Source organism: Ambystoma mexicanum, chromosome 5q (assembly GCF_040938575.1).
Source record: "Ambystoma mexicanum isolate Mex_15411 chromosome 5q, UKY_AmexF1_1, whole genome shotgun sequence".
Taxonomy (NCBI): domain Eukaryota; kingdom Metazoa; phylum Chordata; class Amphibia; order Caudata; family Ambystomatidae; genus Ambystoma; species Ambystoma mexicanum.
Window position 1 is genome coordinate 83,271,913 of NC_090933.1, and position 24,018 is coordinate 83,295,930.

General features: G+C 49.0%; 1 protein-coding gene across 1 annotated transcript in view; it reads right to left on the minus strand.

Annotated features, from left to right (window-relative positions):
• The window catches only part of EPB41L4B (erythrocyte membrane protein band 4.1 like 4B), a 950,447-nt gene that overhangs the window by 383,028 nt on the left and 543,401 nt on the right, over nucleotides 1-24,018 (minus strand). The window contains exon 4 of the mRNA XM_069620555.1: nucleotides 2,810-2,888. Coding sequence (XP_069476656.1) covers nucleotides 2,810-2,888 — 79 coding nt within the window. The remainder of the gene's footprint in view (nucleotides 1-2,809; nucleotides 2,889-24,018) is intronic.

The following is a 24,018-nucleotide window of genomic DNA, read 5'->3' on the forward strand; positions in this document are numbered from 1 at the left end:
TGAATTTAACTTCTCAGCGCTCCCCGCGCCCTTATGCCAGCGGGCTTACGGAGCGTTATAAGCACAAAGACATAGACACATATCTGTCAGTGTTTGTTGCATCATGTCTTCATCAGATACAGTGAAATCTTGTGTAATTGGTCATTCATCCATATGTGCCAAGCAGTGGTTTGACCGGTCGGTGATTACCATTCCTGGGTCATTGTAGTCGACGTTGGCATCTGGACATTGACCAACGAATTGATGTGCATATCTAGTTGCCCCTGCGGGAAATAGTGGTTGGTAAGTATGGCATTGTGCAGTGATGTACACACAGGGGGGAGTCAATCAATTGCATCAATGATGTTGTCGATGCAGGATGTCTCATGTGCAGGCATCATGTGAATTGTGGGTGGATGTATTGAGTGGCTCTAGGTGTATGGGGCAGTGGTAGTAGCGGTTGTGTGTCTCATGTGGCAGGGTGTGTAGAGGCACAATGAGACAGCCTGTCATGTGCTGCTTTGTGATGTGTGGGTTGTGCAGACTGTTCACTAAATGGACAGGGGGTGATGCATGTGCAATCGTGGCAGCCCACGCACATAGGTCATTGCCCTGGATACACACCCCCCTTCCACAGGGCCTGTGCATTGGCAGTTGTACTCACCCAATAGCCATGGGCATTGTCCAGCATAGCATTCCATGTACCGTGGCAATGTCAAATTCCGGAGGACCATTGAGTCATGTGTTGAGCCCGGGAAACGTGCGCAGCAATGTGTTATCACTTGTGCGGCATCACATACCATCTGTACATTCAATGATTGGTACACTTTCCGATTGCGATACACCATCTCGTGGCAATGTCAAATTCCGGAGGACCATTGAGTCATGTGTTGAGCCCGGGAAACGTGCGCAGCAATGTGTTATCACTTGTGCGGCATCACATACTATCTGTACATTCAATGATTGGTACACTTTCCGATTGCGATACACCATCTCGATAGCACGTGGTACTGTCAGCTCTATGGGTGCAGTCTACTGCACCTATGCAATTTGGCATGCCTGTAATGGCATGGAAGGCCAACTTTGTTGCAATGACCTGGGCAAGGGTACGGGGTAGGGCGATGTGTTCAGACACATGGCGCAACAGGGCATCCAGTACCTGTACCAATATTTTGGAGAAACAGAACTGTGATAGCCCGTGCAGCTCACCAATTGTGTGCTGATAAGTTCCGGTGCCAAGAAAATGCAGTACGAAACCACCTTCAGGAGGGGGACGAGGGGGTGGCGGTGCTAATGTCAATGTGGCTGCTGATGTCGTCCTTTAGCATGGTGGTGATGTACATGATTGTTGGACGGTCCAGCCGGTATAATCTGTGGATCTGTCCTGGGGTCAGGTTCCAGGGTGAGGCCCTGATGCGTGGTATTGCAGGCTGCCTGCGGGGTCGTGCCGGCTGAACAATAGGGTTTGGGATGGGTACTGGGTTTGCTAAGTGCCGCCTGCGCCTCCTCCGCCTCCTCCTCCTCCTCCTCCTCTGCCCCATTACTGCCATCATGTGCAGTGCTGCCTGTTGGTTCAATACCCCCAGTCCCAATGCTACTAGAGCTGCTGCCTGCATAGTTCTGTTGGGAGTTGGCCTGGGTGTGGCCCTTTTGAAGGCTCCAGTGGCCTGCTGGGTCCAGCTGGGCTCATTTGGTGCACCTGTGGCCTGATTCAGATCACCAGGCACAGTTTAACGTCATGTTCGCGGTGGTGGCGATACCGCCACCTTGGTCACGGTTTTTGCCCTATTTTTGTGGCGGTGTTTCCATGTCCATGGTACTCATAATGCTTGCGTTGTTTCGTGTTGCCGGTAACGGGGGGGTTTCCGTGCAGGCGAAGTTTATGGGTGCCTTGACTCTGCGGTGGCGGTTTATAGTGGTGGTATTTCCGGGTCCGTAGGTCATAATTTGGCTATCGCGGAAACAGTGCCGGTATGGTTATAGCGTTAAGTCCGGACCGGAGAACTTGTAATGAGGCCCAATGTGTTTTTTATGGAAAAATAAATATAAATTGAAAAAAGGGTAAGGGGCCACAGTCAAAGCAGCCAAGGTAAGTTGCTGCTGGGATTTCACCTTTTTTAACAAAATATTAACAAATTATACAAGTGCACTGATGGCTTTACACCAATGCTGGCCTTAGCGTGGGCGTAATGACAAGCAACCCATTTTGGGTATTAGGAAATACAGACACTTAAAAAGTAGGTAATCTAATTGAGACATGCTTAAAAAGAATATCTAACTGTTCACCATTGAAAAACACATGCATCGTCTATATCCCTCTACATCATCCATATATCCATCTAACCTATTTAAGGATATTAGCGCACCACAGACAAAGGCAGTCACCCCTTTGGGTATTTAAAGTTTACGTCTTTCGGCCTCTGCAAGGGTCACAACAAAACTCAATCATGAAGTGTTTTCAGAAAACAGTTAAAACTTCGGCTTGGGTGAGAACTGCCTCTACTGAATGCCACCCACCATTATCGTTGTCTCGGTCAAAGTAACGCACTTGGTTACAACTCAGGAACTTTATTGCTTTGCAGATATCTGCAAACAGTAATATGTGTGTGCTGACCTGCAGTGTAACAAGAAAGGCAATGGGACATGACATATTCAGTGTAGATGCCACCGAAGCTGTAAAATGCTGGGGCGCTACCACCACCAAAAAGTTAAACGAAAGAATACAAGCACAATTTCAGTATTCACTAATGGATCCAGTAGCAAATCCAGCAGTACAGTTTCATTGTAAAGAAAACATCAACATCAAAACAACATAACAAAGGGGGCTCACCTGGTGAACTCTTCATGAAGATTGTTGGGTTCTGACGAGTAGTATTTAATTCTAAAGTGCAATATATATGGAGGCCCAACTATTAGAAAGAAAAAAGAAAAGAAAATGTTTTTAATCACCTGCTCAAACAAATAATTTCAAAAAGTCCAAAAACAGTGTTTAATGTGCCTTCAGAGATATGAATACCATGCTTTATTTCGGTCATTACATCAAGAAGCATCCAATACGTAAATGGACGAAAATTCAACTGAGTACTTACCTCCAAGGTCATAGGTGGCAGAAAAGTAGTAATCCTAATATCATAGGAGTCAAGAAATTACTTGTAAATCTGAGGTACTGGCATGCTTAGAAAGGCTGTGGCCACGGGAACTTCCCTGAGGTACTGAATCAATGGGAGGCCTATGCAGATCCACAAAATCCAGGGCCACGCATATAAAAAATTGGGCTGGTCCAACTATAAGTTCATGCTGCAAGGTTCTGTAGCCCACAGGCCTCATAGCAATGCCCCATGCTTGCACCCTCACCTCGGACACCAACACACTCTACCAGATATAGAATTGTGTGCATAAGGCTTCCATTCATGGACCTACATATTTCTAGCTGGACCGGTATTCGGCATTCACAGGATTGAAATGTGAACACAATTAACATAAAACACAAAGACAGATGATGAATAATGAAAATACTTTGCAATTATGCAGGCGATTTCTGAAACAAAATATCAAATAATGGTGCTGTGGATAAAAACTAAATGTGCAAGGGCAACCTCTGTTATTATAGAAGGCTCAATGGGCCCAATGTCTGTGTTATTGTTCTGCGTTGAGTTTGTACAAAAAAGCTTTCTCTCTTAAATGAAAATATGATTTTATCTTTTTTGCTTCATAAGTTTTCCCCTGAATGTCCCTGTTTAAATATCTGGATCTTCTTAATGTATAGTCTGTCTGTGTATTCCGTGACAGCAGCTTGGACTTGACAATATTGGAGGGTATTGTGGGAAAGTTTCTAATTTGGCAATCAAAAGATGTGAAAACCAAATTATCCAGAGCAGAAGCCAGCATTCGGTGCTTCTCCTTTGCACATCTCACAGCTTCCAGCTCTCTAGCAATCAGCAAGATTCGATTGGAGGCTATAAACCCCTAAAAGGCACCCTTTAAAACATTCCTTCGTAATTTGTACACATTGGACAAGCTGCGTCACAGGAAACCCCAAGTGAGGTTGCCCTTTTTTTCTTCTGGGGAACACTAACTTGGATGGCAATGATCCACCACATAATAGAGCGCTCTGGTGCAGGCTACAAACTGTATAAGTTTGCCACCCTATAGTTAAGATAAAATTAACCTGCATTGACTTTTCCCACAAATCTATTGCTAATAACGTTTGACACGCTGGATGGATTTGATGAACTCTTTCAAAAGGCAGTGTCTAGCATAGGCCCCTTCAAACCAGAAATTATGGGGAAATTCATGAAAAGGTTAAAAAGTTATTAAGAAAACAAAAAAAGCAGTTATTGCCCCACTGCCCCTTACATTTTCCCCATAGAGAAAAAAGGTGCAATGGTTTTGCACCAAATAAGAAACAATGTGTGCACAAACCACTTTAGGTGTGCCTTTTTTGGTTAAACCAGTGCTTTATTTAAAACAAAAATAATTATTTGATAGAGAATGAGGTGCCAGCAGGGCCCAAAAGGTTTAATATATCTCCCAGGTGCATTGTAGCACTTAGTCTTTTCAGACATGAAAGGTACCATTTTTTGTTCCTCAATGCGATTGATTTCTGCGCTTATCCGAGGGAAGCGTGGCGTGCTTGAGTAAAGAGTTGGACAAAGGGGTGACATATCCACTGTGACCTTTATTTAGATAATAATGAAAAAGGCCTATCTTTCCCTATCCCCATGGGGTCCTCCCAACCTAACTAAAGAATAACTGGGGTGCTCGTCGTCAGGGTGGTTGTCAAACTTAAAGTGTCTGTCCTCTGTACAAACCTACTCTAGCCCTACCACTAACAAAAGACTTTATCATAAATAGTTCCAGGCGAATTACCTCCTTCTCCTGGTTCAATGGAATCAGCCCTTTGGGTGTAAGTGCGTAAGTCTCTTAGTCTTCGGTAACACGTCTTTTTCTGCACTTGTAGAGAATACCAAGAGAACGACTCCCTTCTCCGGGTCCAACAGTTCAGCAACAGTAACCTTTTCCTGGTTAACTTGGCTATCTTTGAATAACTCCCTAAACAGTTGTTATCAACCTTTGCACTTCTTCCCAGGTTTCTCTTAGTACTTGCTTAAAGATCATAGACTCCTTTGATTTCCAATATATAGTTATTCCTTGTCTTGCTTTACCTTCTTCCTGTTGGTAAGAGCACAGGGAACTGTTCCCAGAGTGCCCTTGGTTCCTTCTAAAACTCTGGCAAAGGAGACGTTTCTCATGGTAATCGCTGCCCTTAGTGTCCCTCTTGAGGCTAGTGTTGAGGGAGAGTACTCCTAATACCTGCTTCTCTTTTACTCTCTTTGACACAATTGAGATGAAGAAAAACACTTGTGATGAAATCTCCACACCTGGTACTTCTGCCACAACTCTGGAGAGGAGGGAGATTACTCCTGAGGCTTTCTTCCCATTCAATATTCTTGACCCCACTATTGAGACAAGGGAGATTTCTCAGATTACTTGTTTATATTCAGTACGTCTGGCACAAATACTGAGATCAGGGAGATCACTCCTGATGAATTTGTTACTTCTGGGACAAAGACTGAAATGAGGGATATTACTCACTATGGGCCTCACTATAAGTTGGGCAGTATTCCAGTACTAAATCCGCCGAGCGGAATTAGTGTTACCGCCGGGACCTGCGGGGCTAATAGTGTAGCATCACAACCTGGCTTGAATGTGCGCACCACTCTGGCTGTAAATGCTAATACCGCCCGATGCAATTAGTCCTGAAATAGGGCACGTTGCCGAAATTCCAGCGCTAATAGCGCTACTGCGGGACCCTGTTAGCGCTAATAGTGCCAGCGGAAATAGCGTCATCGCCGGAACGGAAAGCATGGCGGCGGCCATCTTTAAAAAACTGAATTCAACCTAAATCACCCACTTCCTGCAGCCATCCAAACCTGAAAGTCACTTGCAACATGTCTAAGGAGCGGACCTGATGGAAGGTGCCAGAAAACCGGCTCCATAAGCCCAAATTTAATGAGGGGGAGCTGGTTGTCCTCACAGATGAGGTCGAGGGACATTGCAAGGACATGGGAGCAGGTAGCGCAAAACATCAGGCCAGCGCCAAACCACCATCTGGCTGCCACATTAGCCGCCCTCCACAGCAGCCTGGGAGTAAGGCACCAAGTGCAACCCTGAGCGGTTCTGTAGGTTGAAGGTGTGGGAAGCGACCTATCCAAGCGCAATGCACCCACACCCCTGCTGGTGCACCCCGTGCCAGCAGAATTATGGTGCTTAACCATGACACAGCGCAGTCGTCACACCAACATGTTTCAAGCCCAACTGACCTGGCCCATGCTGGCATGGCAGACAAGCTCCATGCAAGTACATGACCCCCCTGCATCTACATGGGTGGGGCAAGCCAAACACAAAACAAGACAGCACACCGCTACTGGCTGCACAGCAGCGTCCCATCGAACCATGGTTTGGGCATAGACAAAGCCACCAAACCCACTCTACAAGGACGTGCGTCACCAGGGGAGGGGATGTGGGGGCATGAAGACATTCGACCGACCCATGTGCTGCTATTACTAAGGATGTGTCTGTATGCAAGCACTTGACCGTGAGAGCATGCCACAATATGCTTGAACCTGCAGGATTGCATGCATGGAATACCCAGTCAGCTGCCCCTGCATGGACACCCCGCCTTCATCTAACACAGGTCAAAGGCCACCTGGCCTTGGGTCAAACACACATGGATGCGACCATTTCCAAGAAGCTGTGGTCACATGCAATGTCCTCTGAACAACCATGCCCCAAAGAGTCCCTAAAAAAACTAGATAATAAATACAGCTCCTTCAGTATTGAGAACACTGTTATCACAGCATCTGCTGCAGTGAAAACACTAGGAGTTTACTTGGACTCCACCCTTTCAATGAAAAGGCAAGTCAGCGCCATCTCATCATCGGCTGCACTTACTACTAAAATCATAAATGCAGTGAAACGCCACCTGTCGCCAAATAACTGCCTCAGCATTGCCAGAGCCACCATTGGTGCAAAGTTAGACTATTGCAACATTCTACTTCAAGGCACTTGCACAGATAACATCAACAGACTTCAAACCGTGCAAAACTACGCCCTCAGAGCTGCCCTCGGTATCCCAAAGAGAGATCACATCACCCAGGCGAGGAAAGATGCCCACTGGCTCCCCATCAAAGAACGTAACATTCAAGGCCCTCACGATCATTCACAGGTGCCACGCTCAGACTGCCCCAGCCTACCTAGCAGAAGGAATACACCAGGCTCGAGCCCACAGACCAAAACGAGACCAATACTCTCACCTACTCCCAGTCCCAGCTTTTAACAGAGCCAAAGCTGGCGGCACTAGCTCCGACCCTCCCGTGCAGCTTAAGAAACATAGAATCTCTCACAGTGTTCAGAAAAATGCTAAAGACTGAACTTTTCAACTAGAATGCCGAACATATTGTCTCAAACTCTGTTCCTCTGTAACCTCGGAACGCCCTTTAACAATGTTTATTACTTCTGTGTTCTCTGTTTTGTGCTATTGCTTTCTAATGTTTTGCCCTAAAACCTGCTAAGTGAACATTCTGTAACAGCGCCACAATGCCTCCGGGCTGCTGGGCGATTAATAAATTCAAATAAATAAATAATAAATAAATGCCAATCTAGCCCAATGGGTAGGGTGTCACTCTGTGCAATAGCATATGTGACTTGCATGCCAACCAAAGTGAACACACCATACCTGACAACATTTAATTTGTCCCCTACAGGCACTCAGGCACTCAGTCAGCTCTTGAAGAATCAGAGGAGGATGAGGGGGCAGACCAGTCGGGAACTGGTACCTCCAGGCCCTCAAGGGCCACTACCAACCCTGTGGGGAGGCCACATGCAATAGCAAAGCGCAAGTCCCACCATGCTACACCTGGATTCAGAAAGGCCAAGCCTGCTTGTGGCAGTGCATGACCTGTGCTAACCCCACATGCCACCAGAACCACCTCCACACCTAATGCACCCACACAGCCATCTGCAGTGGCCTACACTGAGGACACACCTGCTGGCAGGGGTTCCAATGGCACCCAGGAGGAATCAAGCCAAGTGCCACAGGGTGATGTAGGGACACACAGCCTTAAGAGCATTTCCCGCCTCCAGCATGCCCAGACACCCGAGCCTGACATGGACGCCCCTTCATATGGCTCATCGGGCTTCAGCCCTGGCCCTCTCCAGAGCCCCCAACTCATTCACCACCCAGCACCAAGCCACTCCATCCTCCAGAGGAGGGACGATATGAAGAGGCAGCAATGTGAGATGGAGGCCATTGCCAACACACACGCACTAAACCTCCAGGCCATACATGACTGTATGCAGGGAGCCACCCGCAGGATCATAAGGTCAATGGAGCGAAACCGGGTACAGGCAGCTGCAAGTACTGCGGCACTGACGGTCTATGGCCAGCGAGTCAGGGAGCTGATGGAGGGGATATCAGCATTTGCAGAGTCAATGCAACAGAGCCTTGAACTCACTCTGTAACATATCCCAGTGCCAGGAGCCATTCCCTCAAGTTCAGCCACACCCACTGAGGGGTCACAGCCCAGCACACCAAGGCGCTGGTCTGAGCATCATTTAAGCCCAAAGTCACTAGGGGCAGCCCTGACGGAAAAGAGGCCACCCAAGAGACAGTGACACTTGTTGCCCACAGTGGGCATGTTGGGATGTTGTTGGTGGCTGGGGAAAGGGGGCATATTGTGTTGGGGAGTTGCTGGTGGTTAGCGGGCGGGCGGAGGGAGGATAGTGTGTTGGGGTGGTGATGGGGGAGGGGGATAGTTAGTGCACTCAAAATGCAATGACATTCCTCATTATTCATTGATGTGCCATATGAATGTCTTAGAAAAAAGTTCGCAATCAGTACTTGGTGAGGCAGTCAGCCATCCCTGATGTTGTCTCTGGCAATGCATGCAGACGCCTCTGCCACAGGCACTGCATCCTCATCATCTGGGGATGGCATGTCCACATCAGGGGGTAGAGGGACATTTCTCTGGAGGCAGATATTGTGAAGCATGGCACATACAAGCACAATTTTACCAATGTTTTCTGGTTTATACATTAGGGCACCCCCTGAACGGTACAGGCAGCATAAACGGGCCCAAAGGTATGCTTTATGCACTGTAAGGAAGGCATGGTAGCAACATTAAGACAGACACAAGTGACCACAGTTCAAGGGTGTTTATTGAACTTCAAAAAGGGTTTGAAAAGTGCCTATCTAATAGTAAAACTACAGATGGGAGCAAGCTACGACCAACAAATAATTATAACGCAGTCCTAGTTGTGTCTTGTCAAAATAAAAGGGTATATACTAATAAACATTTGCCAATCCTTACCTATAAATACAAATAGTGTCACAAAAGGATATGTCAGGATGTTTAAGGCATTGGCCTCCCTTCCCCATGTTTTTAACACGTAACAAGGCGGTTCACTCGAGCATAGCACAGTCTCTGGCTTCTTTAGCACGAGGATACAGTTCAATCATTAGCATCTGGACCTTCTGTGCTCAAGTCTCTCTGCTTCTCAAAGCGTCTTCATTCAGAGGGTCTGATGCGATCAAATAAACAAGTTATTTTTCTCTTCAGATTTTCACAACTATTCACTTTAGGTGATTCACTATTCACACCGGATCCCCTGCAGCCGGGTTCATATCCCTTTAGCACAATGTTTGTGTGATGCTGGAAATGCATTGGAGCGACAGGGCCTCCTTGTCCTGTAGTCCTTTTATCATGTGTGTTCTGTGTTATTTTCTGCAGAGGAGTCCATACAGGACTCGTGGCAGTACAGCTCTTCCTCTTTTTTGTTTGGTGAACAGACCCTTGGGATACCCTTATGGCACCCATGGGTGGGTGTACAACCCTGTACCCCTAGTGTATGTTTTTGGGCACCCCTGTGTGGCCCACATAGCAGGGTATGGGCTGGTGGCAGACCCATGCTGAATTTGACAGGTGCTCTGAGTATCCTCCATTTTGGGATACCCAGGCCCTGCCATTGGAATCAGTTGATTCCTGATAGGAGACAAGATGACCCCTGTGGCCTCTTGCTTTCTATTGCCTGTTACCTTGTTTTCATAAAGTCCTGGGAAGCCCGAACTCTGTCCATTCCCCTGACTGGCTGTTGGGTGGAAGTTCCATATATGATATTGTGGGGAAGTCTTGGCCAGACTGGTTGGAGCCTTCCCAATGACTGTATGTTGTTGGTACGCCCTTGGGCTGGGACCTGGATGAATGGAGTGTGTGACCACATACATTTCCTTTTATGGGTGTCTAGTTTCTGGTGTTTGACACAATGACGGAGACAGCCCTGCCCGAAACTGGTATGATTGCAGTGTGGGGTGCTGAATGGGTGGGTACTTGTCCGAATCCACATTCCTTGTTGAGATTGACTGGATGGAAAAGAATGGCCTGAATGCACTGTGAGCCTTATTGGCTGTCTGCCTGCCTGAATGCCCTTCTGAATGATTGGTTGCCTGAGTGTGACCCAGCAGACTGAATGAGAGGCTGAACAGTATATCTGGGGAACTCTCACTGATGGAAATCGTTCAGAAACTGAATTCGAAACCTGATGCTTAACTTGATGCCCAGCTGGAAGAAGGCAGCTGTGCTGCTGCTTTCCTTCACCGCAATCCTAAAGTGGTTGTGTCTCCAAGAACTAATCCAAGAGAGGACCTGGCTAGGAGACCTCTTTACAAGCTACGAGGGAACATTGTGCACCAGCTAACCTTCACCAAGGCTCCCTGGAAGTCAGTCATTGAAAGGCTGACGACCGGGGACAGGGACCACAGAGGAATCTGATGTGAAGCGCCGGGACATTGAAGTCCATCACCGTCGAAGACCATCATCGCCGACCGGAGCCGCAACGCTCCATTGCATAAGACACTTTGAATCAAGGACTCCCATGCTCATCAGCCTCGACTGTTTTGTCCCGCCGGAGAAAGTCAAGGTCGTCGATGAACCGAGGAGAATCTGCCGGTGGGTTTTACGCTACCCGAAGTCCACAAAGACACTGACAAAGATCCGAAAGCCAGGCATGGTCAAGTTCCGATCACTGATGTCAAATGTTGACGACCCAACGCCCTTCCTGGGCCTACGTTCTTCATTGACTCTTTGCGGCAATGAACTAGCGTCATCGAGGTGCATCGCATGTCTCGTCTTCGCAGGACGTCCACGACTGATCGTCGACAAGCACCACCAGGACCGAAGCTGCTGCCTCAATGCCATTGTTCACACTTTTCTTCTTGACGATCCGTGGCTCCTGCCTTAAAGGGAGTTCACTCAAGAAGGATCCATCGATGACCCAACGTCGAATTCTGCTAAACCAGGTACGTTGGGGGTAGTAGAACATTTGTAGAAGGAAATAAGACTCTGCTATACAATATATGGACTGGGCTTGTCATTATACTTTATTTACAGGTTGCCCAGGTGGGGGGGATCCTCACACAGAACTGTGCCTTGCGGTAGAGGCCCAGCACTCTGCCAATTGTTTGACCAACTTGTTTTCTTCCCATGTCTAGGGTTCATACCTTTTGATTTGTATGTCATTTGAAACTGTCAGCAGTTGGTGCATTTTAATGGAGTCAAAGAGTAATTGTGGTACCACATAGAAATTGTACATTTATCATTATAGTATTGCCTGAGCACAAAGTGTGTTATTGACTGCGTATATAACTTTAACCTTATTTATATTAAAAAAACGGTTATCACCAACATAGTTTGTGGACATTCCTTTGTGGGGGCTTGCGGACTAAACTGTACTTTGGAAACAAAGCTGCATCACCTCCTGAGAGCTGAAGCCTTGATTGCTTGTCTACGTTTACCAAATAGAGAATCTTGGCTGGGGTGCTCTGTGCTTCTACTCTGCCATATAGAGGGCAGGAGTATGGATACCCCCTCCAGTCTTTACAGTTCATCACTTTGGATCCCCCTCATCCAGGTTGAGATCCCTTTAACACAATGTGCGTAGGCTATTCTATTTCAGGTGACTCACAGTTCACCCCAAATCCCCCTCAACCGGGCTCAAATCCTTTTAACACAATGTTCGTAGGGTATTCATTTTCGGGTGACTCACGGTTCACCCTGGATCCCCCTCAACCGGGCTCAGATCTTTTTAACACAATTAGTCTCTCTCTCAGTCGGGCTCGGACCAACTTCAATTTTACATCAAGTATCTAAGACCTTCGAATGTGCACAGGGTTTGGTTTGATCCGTTGCAGGACCACTTCGTTTTCACAATTCCTCTTCTTTAAACATTCGTCAACTTTCAGTTGGATACCTAACGGAGACCTTCGAATGAGCACCCAAGAGGCGCCGGACCACTCTGCCTACGATATTGTATCTTGGCTTCAAAGTTCATTTACTCATCTGCTGTTTTAACTTGCCACATACGCTTCATACACTGTTCGCTTCAATCTTCTTTATACATTGTTGCCGCTTGCAACCTTGTTTTCCACACAGACCGGTCTGGTATCAGTGTCCCCAACTCACCGGCTGTGCTTACTTCACTGACTTCACTGGGGCTGCTTTGTTGTAGGAGCCAAGAACAGTACCACAGCGGCAAACGATTCACCCGGCCTTGACCATCGACGTGGGAGAGCCCTGGGTACCTCCAACACAAAATGCAGGATTCTGCAGCTTTGATTCCAGGTCTTGCGCTTCAATCTCTCGCAGGCTCATGAAAGTTACGGTCTTTCAGCGAAAAGGTCAAGAGCACTTCCCTGCTTGCATTCCCCTTCTGTCTCTCTGTCTTTTGTCTTGTATCAAACTGCCATCTTGGAACTGCTGCTTCCTCGTGTGCTTTGCCTTGCTCAGAGAGAGCTTTCGTGCACCACCTTTTATCCATGTGGGGAAGTGTAAGGGAAGTCAGGTGTGTGTAATGGTCAGTAATTGCCTGACCCTGCCTAACCATTGTATTGGGACACGTCAGGTATATGGCTCGGCTGTTAGTGCCAATTCCTTACAACTAATTACAGAAAGAGTGTGGGATAGGGTATTCAAAATAAAGAAGAAAGTGTTCACAAATAATAAGTCAGGATGTGATTGCCTCGAGGTCTCACTTCCCCACGTTTTTAGCACAGGACAAGGTGGGACTTTGGAACACAGCACACGCTCAAGCCTTCCCAGCACGAGCTAATAGTTCTGTATCAGCCATCAAGTTCTTCGAGGTTAAGTCTCTTTATAATTAAAATGATCTTGTTGTTGAGGCCTGATACTCTGAACTCTTCGGCCTTTGCCCTTGGTTGTCGGCTTCACTCTGCCGGGTTCACTCTCGCCGACTTTTGGTGGTCAGCTTCCCTCTGCCGGGTTCACTCTCGTCGACTTTTGTAACACACTGTTCATGTACACCCCTTTGTCGGGTTCACTTCGTTTCACACATTATTTTGGATTGTCGGCTTCCCTCTGCAGGGCTTACTCTTGCCAGCCATAACAACAATTCCTCCTGGGATTTTTAGACTACGCTCTTTTTCCTTATCATGCCTCATCCGGGTTCACTCTTGCTAATGCAAATGAATACAGTTCATGTGCTAATTTTCAACATGCAGGATTCACTTCCCTTAGCTTTCACAGTTCTCTGTCGGTCAAAGACTTTCAGCAGTACAGAGGATTTTACGAGACCCCTGTATGATCCCTTTGACCGTTCTTCTTCTCTTCCCAAGGCCTTCTGGTTACGGTAGTCTTTACCGGTGGGTAATCGCCCAGTATCCTGCGTGAGCACCCACGTGGTGCTGGACTCCTATGTATCCGGTTTTCCCCCCTCCTTCGTTAATAGTATCCTTTTGCTTTTCAAAGTTCAACTTAGCCTCTGGCTACTTTTCATTCAACATAGTTCGATTTCTTATCGACACTCCCCTCGACTTACCGGGCTGTGATGAACTGCTTAGCTTTCTTTCGCATCGGAGTCAAGGTTGGTACCACAGAGACAAGTGTCTCTGCCCGGTTTGGCAATCCGCAGAGGAGGGTCTTGTGTACCATTGACATTTAGTGCAATAGACACTGGCTATTGTTCATGGACTAATCATTCCCTCTGCAGAGGTTTCCCGGGCCTTGGTCGGAAAGGGCAAGGTTGATTCTCTCCTTGCCACCCTCACGGTCTGCTCTGTCTTTCTCCTCCTCTTGAATTGCCATGCTGAGTTACCTCTTATGTCGTGCTGTCTGCCTTGCTCGTATTGCGTTTGCTCCACCTTTTATCCCTGTGGTAGGAGAAAGGGTCATCAGATGTGTGTGATGCTGGTTAATTGCCTGGCTGTGTCTGACCCTTGAGTTGGGACATGTCAGGTAAACAGTTTTAGCATTTGTCAGTTGTCTATCACAATGTAAGGAAGTGTTTGGGTTGGAAAAGGAGGGCTAGAGTTCCTGAGTATCCTATAGGGGTTGTGCAATGAATAAAGATGACCAACATTTCTATTGTGACTTGAACAGGGGGAATTATGGGAATGGTAGCGTGTTGTTAATGCGGTATATTGGGGTTTCGGGAGAGAGCAATCAGAGGTACTTGATAAAGAATGACCGGTGGTATTCACAGAGGTAACAAAAAAACAAGAATTCTGGGAATTGTGATTTTAGAGTGTAACAAATTGGATTTGATTATGTGAGCTTCTTTGGTTGGAAGGGAGATGGATACAGAATAACCAAAATAAGCTTCAGGGATTTTGTCCCTGATAGAATACCGCTTCTCTCCAGGGGTATTCCTCCAAGCATAAACCTGAGCTCCCCTACCCAGGTGATGCTTCCTCGCTTGTCCGCCCCCAGGGTTGGGATCTGAGGGCGCAAGCACTTCCCTCGACACCTGAGTAGGGGTTTCCCCCCCGAGGTCTGCCTGGGAGAATACCCTCAGGTTTCTCACAGCCATCCAGTGTTCCACTTCCACTCCCAAAGACCCCCCTGTCCAGGTGATCGTCCCACACTTGTCCACCTCCAGGAACTGGATTCAAAAGCAATGGCCGTGTCCTTGCCACCTAGATGGCAGATCCCTCGGGACTAGCGGGTGCGACACCTTCAGGTTTCTCACAGCACACACAGGTTCTGCTGTGAGCATGGTTCTAAGCAAAATCCTGTGGTGTTTGTGGATCATGCACAGGTGTCATGAGCCAGGCCAGCTGCGGGTATCTGGAATCACCTGCATGGAGAAAGGCACAGCCATGAGTCACAGTGCATTGTGTGGGGGTGGCCTTTCACGGCATCAGGGCAATGGACATCATGTGCCTGTATATGGGGGCTTAATTGCATGGCATGTCTCTTTTCAATGTTTGTGCATGTTGTATCACTTGCATCATGTATTATATTTTCTTAACATGCACCCCGTTCCCTTGCAGCTGATGATACCTCATGCGTCTGTCGGCACTATGTCAAGCTGACATGGTGTCTGTCTTGTGCCAGTGCATTGCTTTTGTTCATGTGGCCTGATGGGTTTGTTATCGGCCCTCCATAGGCTTCTGGGGGCAGTGGGTCTGCATTGCAGGTTGAGTATACATGGGTACTTGGCTGTGGTATTGTCAGAGTTAATGTTGTGTGATGTGACACTTTGTGTGAGATTGATTTAGGATAATACATGTTGCATTGTGGTCCCTGTAGTCATGTGTGTGTATGGAGTTGCTACTGTTTGTGTGCCTCTGCTGATCTATCCAGGTATGTCCGACATGTGTATGTTCTCTGGGCTGCACTGTGACATTGGTGCAGGAGGTGGGCAAGTCCGACTTGTACATTCACTTGTCATGGCATGTTGTGTGGTGTTTTGCACATGCCTCCCCCATCTGGTCGGATGCATCGAAACGGCCGTGTACTGACAGTGTTACTCACCCACTATACATGTCTGTTGTTCTCTCTGCCTCTACATGTATCCAGTGTAAGGAAGACATGGTATCAAGGCAAGACAGACACACGTGATCATAGTTCAAAGGTGTTTATTAAACTGTATAAATGGGTGAGATAAACCCCTAATCTAAAACTAAATCTAAGATGGGAGAAAGCTACAACCATCAAATAATAATAATGCAGTCCAAGTGGAGTTTGGTCAAATAAAAAGGGCCTATGCTATAAAAAAAATATTGGCAATCCTTACTGCTATGAGAGTGGGATAATGTTCACAAGAAAAGAAACGTGTTCACAAAATAATAAGTCAGGATGTTATGGCCGTGGTCTCCCTTCCCCACGTTTTTAGCACGGGACAAGGCAGGACTCCTGAGCACGGCACACTCATGGGCTTCTCTTGCATGAGCTTACAGTTCCTTTTCTCTATATCAGGGCCTTTTGTACCCAAGTCTCTACTCATGCAAAGTCTCTTGTTTCAAAGTGCTCGATATGCGAAAACAACAAAACCAAAGTTCCTTCTGCTAATCTTCACATCGGGTGATTAAACTTCAACCTTGGATCCCCCTCAGTTGTGCTCCGATCCTTCTCTCAGCGTCAACCTCCCAGAGCATTTGCAATTTAAATAGGCGATCTCTTCACGCTGGGTCATTCTGTTAGCCTATGGCAAGTGCAGGTTTCACAAAATCACAGTTTGCACGGCGTTCCCCTCAGCCGAGCGCAAACGCTTTTTCCACAATTCCCTCAGTCGGGTTCACACTTTCCCAATCGTCATAAGCTTTAGCAATGTGTAAAGGGCTTTCCCTTGTACAAGGGGTTTGGCTTGATCCATGTATGACCACCTTGACACCTCAAGCCGGCCTTCCGTTTGGACTCTTGGTACATGTAGTTGCAATACTCTTTTAGGTCAACACATTCTCTTTGTTCAGGAGATGGGTAGCAGCCAGAGACCTACGAATGACCACCCAATTTGCGCTGGACCACTCAATCTCTGATACCCAGTTTTTTCATAAAAAGTCTTTGGGCCTCATTACGAGTCTGCCGGTCCGGACTTAATGTTGACGGTATAACCATACCAGCACTGTTTACTGGATCGGCAAATTCCGACCTTCGATTCCGGAAATACCACCACCAGAAACCGCCACTGCGGAGTCAACGCACCCGATAACTGCGTCGGCAGAGAAACCCCCAGTTACCGGCAATACATAACACCGTGCGCATTACAAGTAGCATGGACATGGAAACTCTGCCACAAACATGGCGGAAACACTGGACATGGTGGCGGTATTGCTGCCACCGCGGAGAAGACAAACAGTACCTGGTGAGCTGAATCAGGCCACAGGTGCGCTAAATGAGCCCAGCTGGACCCATCAGGCCACTGGAAGCCTACACAAGGGCCACACCCAGGCCAACTCCAAACACAACTATGCAGGCAGCTGCTGTAGAAGCATTGGGACTGGGGCAATTGAACCTACAGGCAGCAGTGCACATGTTGGCAGCAATGGTGCAGAGGAGGCAGAGGAGGTGCAGGCGGCAATTAGCAAGCCCTGCACCCATGCCAAACCCAAATGTGCAGCCGGCACGACTCCGCAGGCAGCCTGCAATACCCTGCATCAGGGCCTCACCCTGGAACCTGACCCCAGGAGAGATCCACACATTAACATTATACCGGCTGGACCGTCCAACAATCATGTAAATCACCACCATGACGAAGGATGACATCAGCAGCCGCACTGGCATTTCGACCGCAATCCCCCCCTCCTTCTGAAGGTGGTCTCGGTACTGCATATTCTTGGCACTGGAACATATCAGCACACTGTTGGTGAGCTGCACAGGCTCTCACAACCCTGTTTTTCAGGAATACTGGGCCAGGTACTGAATGCCCTGCTGCGCCATGTGTCGGACCACATCGCCCTACCTGGTATCTTTGCCCAGGTCATTGCCACCAAGTTGGCCTTCCATGCCATAGCCGCCATGCCAAATTGCATTGGTGCAGTAGACTGCACCCACATAGAGCTGACAGTACCACGTGCAATCGAGATGGTGAACCGCAATAGGAAACTATACCACTCACTGAATGTACAGATGGTATGTGACGCTGGACAAGTGATAACACATTGCTGCGCACGTTTCCCGGGGTCAACACATGACTCAATGTCCTGCGGAATTCGACATTGCCACGGTACATGTAACGCTATGCAGGACAAAGCACATGGCTATTGGGTGAGTACAACTGCCAATGCACAGGCCCTGTGAAAGGCGGGGGGGTGTCCAGGGCAATGACCTGTGTGACTTGTCTGCTACAACTGCAAATGCATCACCCCCTGGCCCATGTAATGGACAGTCACCAAAACCCACACATCACAAAGTTACACATGACAGGTGGGCACAGTGTGCCCGTACACACCCTGCCAAAGGAGATGCACAACCAAGACATGTTCTGCTAGTACAAGCTCATACAACTTGAGCCACTTAATACAGCCATCCACACAATGCACCACTGCCCCCCAATGCACATAATGTTTGCACATGAGACATTCTGCATCAATCACATCATCACAGTGTCTATTGACTGACTCCGCCATGTGTGTACATAACTGCACAATGCCATACTCACCAACAACTACTGGCCGCAAGGGCAACTTCATGTGCACAGCAAGTCATTGGGCAATGTCCAAACGCCAATGTGGACAGCAATGACCCAGGAATGGTAATCACCCACTGGTCAGACCACTGCTTGCCCATATGGATGATTGACTATTGACACATGATAGCACTGCATCTGATCAAGACATGTATACCACAAACACTGACATGTCCCCTCCATTTACATCCCATGTAGGTGATGCAGGATATGCACTAACGCCATGGCTGATTACGCCCATACGGAGGCCAAGAAACAGGCATGCGGAGGCGTATAACAGGGCACACGTCCGCACACGTGGCATGATCAAGAGGACATTTGGCCTACTGAAGGCCAGGTTCCGCTGCTTGAGCAGATCTGGCGGATCACTGCTGTACAACCCAGTGAAGATGCGTAAAATAGTGTCTGTGTGTGCCATGCTGCACAATCTGTGCATGCGCAGGAACATTCCGCTACCCCCAGACCCAGAGAATAATGATGGAGTGGATGATGAAGATGGGATGGGATGGGATGGCTCCACTCCCTCGCTGGGGGTGGGGGCACAAGATGGTCAAAATGCATGGGATACATTCATTCGCATTTACTTTTGAGAGACTGCACATGAACAGCATTGCATGAATATGATGATGCACGTTAATAAATGGATCGAATGCAAATTAAATTATGGATGTCCACTCGTAAAAGAGTTTTCAAAGGTGATTTATTGTAAACAAAACAAGAAAGAAGGTTTATTGGATAGGAAAGCTGTACACCTGTGCCCACCCACCACCCAAATGTACCCACCCCAACCAAGCCCCAAACCACTAACCTCATAATGGACCCCCTGTGATGCTGGAAGTGCATCGGAGGGACAGGACCTCCGTATCCTTGTCCTTCACTGCTTTTTATCGTGTGTTCTGTCATGTTTTCCGTGCAGGAGTTCATGTGGGACTCCTGGCAGTGCAGCTCTCTTTCTTTTGGTTTGGTGAACGGACCCGTGGGATACCCTTATGGCACCCACGGGTGGGGGTACAACCCTGTGCCCCTAGTGTATGTTTTTGGGCACCTGTGGGTGGCCCGCAGAGCAGGGTATGGGCTGGTGGCAACTCCATGCTGAATTCGACAGGTGTGCAGAGTATCTTCCATTTTGGGATACCCCGGCCCTGCCGTTGGAATCAGTTGATTCCTGATGGAAAACAAGATGGCCCGGTGGCCTCTTGCTTTCTATTACCCATTACCTTGTTTTCCCAAAGTCCTGGGAAGCCCTGACTCTGTCCCTCCCCCCTGACTGGCTGTTGGGTGGAAGTGCCATATATGATGTTGTTGTGAAGGCCCGGCCAGACTGGCTGGAGCCTTCCCGGTGATGTCTGTTGTGGGTACCTCCTGTGGGTGGGACCTGGGTGAATAGAGTGTGTGACAAATATGCATTCTGTGTTGTGGATGTCTAGTTTCTGGTGGTTGACACAATGACTGAGACAACCATGCCCGAAACCGGTATGAATGCAGCTTGGAGTGTTGAATGGCTCGGTACTTGTCCCAATACACATAACTTGTTGTGAGTGTCTGGAGAGAAGTGAATGGCCTGAATACCTTGTGTGCCTGATTGGCTGCCTGCCTGCATGAATGAATGCCCGTAGTCGTGATTGGATGCTTGAGTGTGACCCAGCGGAATGAATGGGAGATCAACAGTATATCTGGGGACCTCTCACTGCTAGGAATCATGTTCAGAAGCTGAAGTCCACTACGACGAGTAACTGGAGTAACTGACACTTGACCTTGAAGCCCTGCTGGACGAGAAGAAGTGCTGTGGCTCTTCTTCACAATCTGAAAGCTGCTGTGCCTCCAAGGACGGACCCAGAGAGGACCTGGCAAGGCGACCTCTTCCCGAGCTACGAGGGACCATCGTGCACAGCTGATCTTTGCCAACGCTCCCTGGTAGACAGACCTTCGACAGGCTGCCGACCCGATACGGGGACTGCTTCGGAACTCCAAGGAGAAGCACTCGGACTGTTGTCCGTCACTGTCGACGACCACCGTCGCCGACCGGTGCCGCCGTGCTCCCGTTTGCCTAAAAACTTCCATTGATCATCGGATGCTCTCGCCTGCATCGTCATCCGCTTGTCTCCCTCTGGAGAAGGCCCGACCGTCGACGTGCCGAGGAGTATCCACCGGTGGGTTTCCCGCCACCTAAAGACCACAGAGACGCCGACTCAACGCCCTTGGTGGGCCACAGTTCTTCATCATCTCTTTGCGGTCCAGAACTATCGTCACTGAGGTGCCCCGCACGCCTCTTCCTTGCAGGACGCCAACCCTCTGTCGTCGACGAGCACCGCTAGGAACGAAGCTGCCACTTCCCTGCCGTAGTTCACCCTGTCCACCGTCGGACGTTCGATTACCCGTGACTCCCGCCTTAAAGGGAGGGCACTCAAGAAGGGCCGTCGATTCCCCGACACCGAACGCCGAGTTCCTCGACACCTCTCGACGATCCGTGACTCCTGCCTGAAAGGGAGTCACTCAAGAAGGATCAGTCGACGCATCGTCGGAGAACTCTACTCCACCAGGTACATTGGGGGGGGTAAAACCTTAATAGGAAGAAGTGAGACTATTGAACATATGGACTGGGCTTGTGCTATATATCTTTATTTACAGGTTGCCCAGGTGGGGGGATCTCCACACAGAACTGTGCCTCGTGGTAGGGGTCAGTATTCTGACTACTGTTTCAACCATCTTGCGTTCCTTCCTATCTCTATTGCTGGTTTCCTCATTATTAATCTGTGTGACATTTTAACCGTACAGTTGATGCACTTCAATGGGATTTGATAACATTGGTGGTACCACTTTAGAATTGTATATATTTATCATTATTGACTTCCGAGTACAAAGTGCGTTATTGTGATCGTGTACATACCTTTGAATATTAATTATATAAAGACTGTGTTTTCAGTAATACAGTGTGTGAACATTCCTTTGTGGGGGTTGGGGGACTACACTGTACTTAAGAACCAGCCTGCATCCCCTCCTAAGAAGCTAGGCCTTGATTGCTCATCCATTGCTACCTTATAGAGAATCTTGGCTGGGGTCTTCTGTGCCTCTCCTCTACCATATAGAGAGCAAAAGTACAGACATCCCCTACCAGTCTTTATACCCCTCCCACCCAAACGTATCCACCCCCAACCAGGCCCCAAACCACAAACCCCATAGTGGACCTCCCCCACCACCCAAATGTACCCACCCTCGTACACCCATTGTGTCCCAGAATGTCTTTTGGACAGCCATTCCCACATAGCACTATTTCAGGGGGCGCTTATGCGCATTAGCATCCTTGCCGGAGGGTCCACTCAGCTGACTTGAGCACCTCCACGGGCTGGCAGTTGTGGAGCTTGATAGGGTGGTGCTGGTAGACGGCACTGGTGGTGTGAATGGTGGAACACGTCCAAGAAACACCTGCTGGTCAGCCAACATGGACTCGGTCATGGTGGATGTCACACTGTTGCCCTCCCGGACATGGCGTGCCAAGGTGACAATGGTCGTGGCGAAAAATCCAATGGGCCTGGAGAGCCGACGCACCGATGTGGCATTGCCTCCTCCCGCTGCTGCATTGCCTCCTCCAGCTGCCTTTCCACAAGCTGCATTAGGGTGGTCTGCTGTTCCTCCATCCTCTGCATGGGGGCACTTAGCTCTGCCATGGAGGGTGTTGGTGACCTCATGGGGTTGTGCATTCAGGGGGGCTGAACTGTAGGTTGTGGAGGGATGACAGGTCATCCATGTTGTCCCCCTCCCCCTGTCCTCCGACTTCAGCCTGCATGGCTGGGGCACTGTCGTCACTGGATGCAGCCTCCTCCGCAGTGCAGATGGCCTGCAGGATGGAATCTGTGGCCATGGTGGGAGTGTGTGGCGGCAGCCTGCATGGGGATGGAGACATCGGCTGGTGCATCCATGCCAGATGCAGCTGGTGCTGGTGCCTGTGTCTAGGAGCAGCTTGCCTCATCCTGGGCAGGAGGGCTGCGTTGGCCACATGCAGGTGGACGTTGCATCGCCTGTTGGGCATTGTCGCCGTCACTTGACATGGCTGTGGGGATACAGAGGGCATGCTTTTAGTTGTGTGGCGGTACTTGATGGGTCCATCACATGCATCAAACTGAGCGATCTGTGACCTCTTGCATGTACACACATGACTGTTGATGCACTCGGGTGTGTGTGACTCTGCTTGTACTCAGTCACGCACTGTGTGCATGTCCAGGGGCCATGTATTGGGGGTGTGTTGCTTGTCATCTGGGTGATTGGTGGGTCCATTGGGTCACTCCTGCCCTGGTGGGGGGGGGGGTGTTATCAGTGAGCCCATTGGGTCACTCCTGTCCTGGTTGGAGTGGGAGGGGATTTATCAGTGGGTCCATTGGGTCACTCCTGCCCTGGCTGGGGTCGCGGGGGGGTTATCAGTGGGTCCATTGGGTCGTCACTCCTGCCCTGGCTGGGAGGGGGGTTATCAGTGGGTCCATTGGGTCACTCCTGTGGGCCATTCATACTCATGCCTTTGTACTAACCGGCATCAACAGATGGGCTCATTCCTGCCTCTGAGTCGCCAATGCCCTGTATGCCCTCAAGGTGCAGGACAGTGCTGCACCGCTCCGCCCACGACTGCAGTTTCAGTGGGGATTCTGGGCCTCCACCGGTGCCAGTGCTGGCGGTGTGCTGAGATGAGGTTACGCACTCTGAGCCGCCACCTCTTGTTGCAGTTCTTTACAGTGCATGTTGTCACCCCTAATGCTGTGCACTTGCGTGCTGCTTCAGCCCACACCTCCTGACGGCGTTGCTGGGTGGCGCGGCACTAGTCTGCACTGAAAAGCATGGTCCACTATATGCTCCACAAGCACTGTGAGCTCTGCCTCACTGAACCTCTGCTTGCGCGTCTCCTTGCTGGAATCCGGGATGCCATAGTGCTTGATGATTTGCAGTGCTAAGGGAGGCGATCTGGCCTGTGGTGTGTGAGGATGGCAGTGGATTGTGGTTTAAATAATAGCCGCTTCTCTGTTTCTGGTTTTCGCGTTCACGGTATTTCTGCTTCTGGAGATTCCGTGTCTGTGATGGCGGGGGCGGACACGGGTTTTCCACTGCATTTTGGGGCGGTATGTACGTCTCTGTGGGTGTTAACGGGGTGGAGGTGACACTGTTTCCGCATTGGTGTGGTGCACGTGACCGACAAGCCATATTCGGCCGTTCATTCTGCATTCTTGCGGTCGCGGTAACAGTGTCACCGTCGTCACGGAATCACCGGATTCCGGACCGGCAGACTCGTAATGAGGCCCTTTGTAACAATCTTTTTAATGTTGCCGCTGCAACCTTGAGACTAACACAATCCACCCCACTATCAGGTTCTTCCGACTCACCTGCTGTGCTGAACTTGTTGCATTACTTTTGCAGCTGGAGTCAAGGACGGTACCACGATGGCAACCGCATCTCCCTGCCCTGGCAATCAGTGCGGGAGTGTTCCATGTACCATTGGCATCCGTCACACCATTTCTCCAGCTGCGATTCCCTGTCTTATGTTTCTTTTATCAGAGGCTTCGCGGGTCTGGGTTGAAA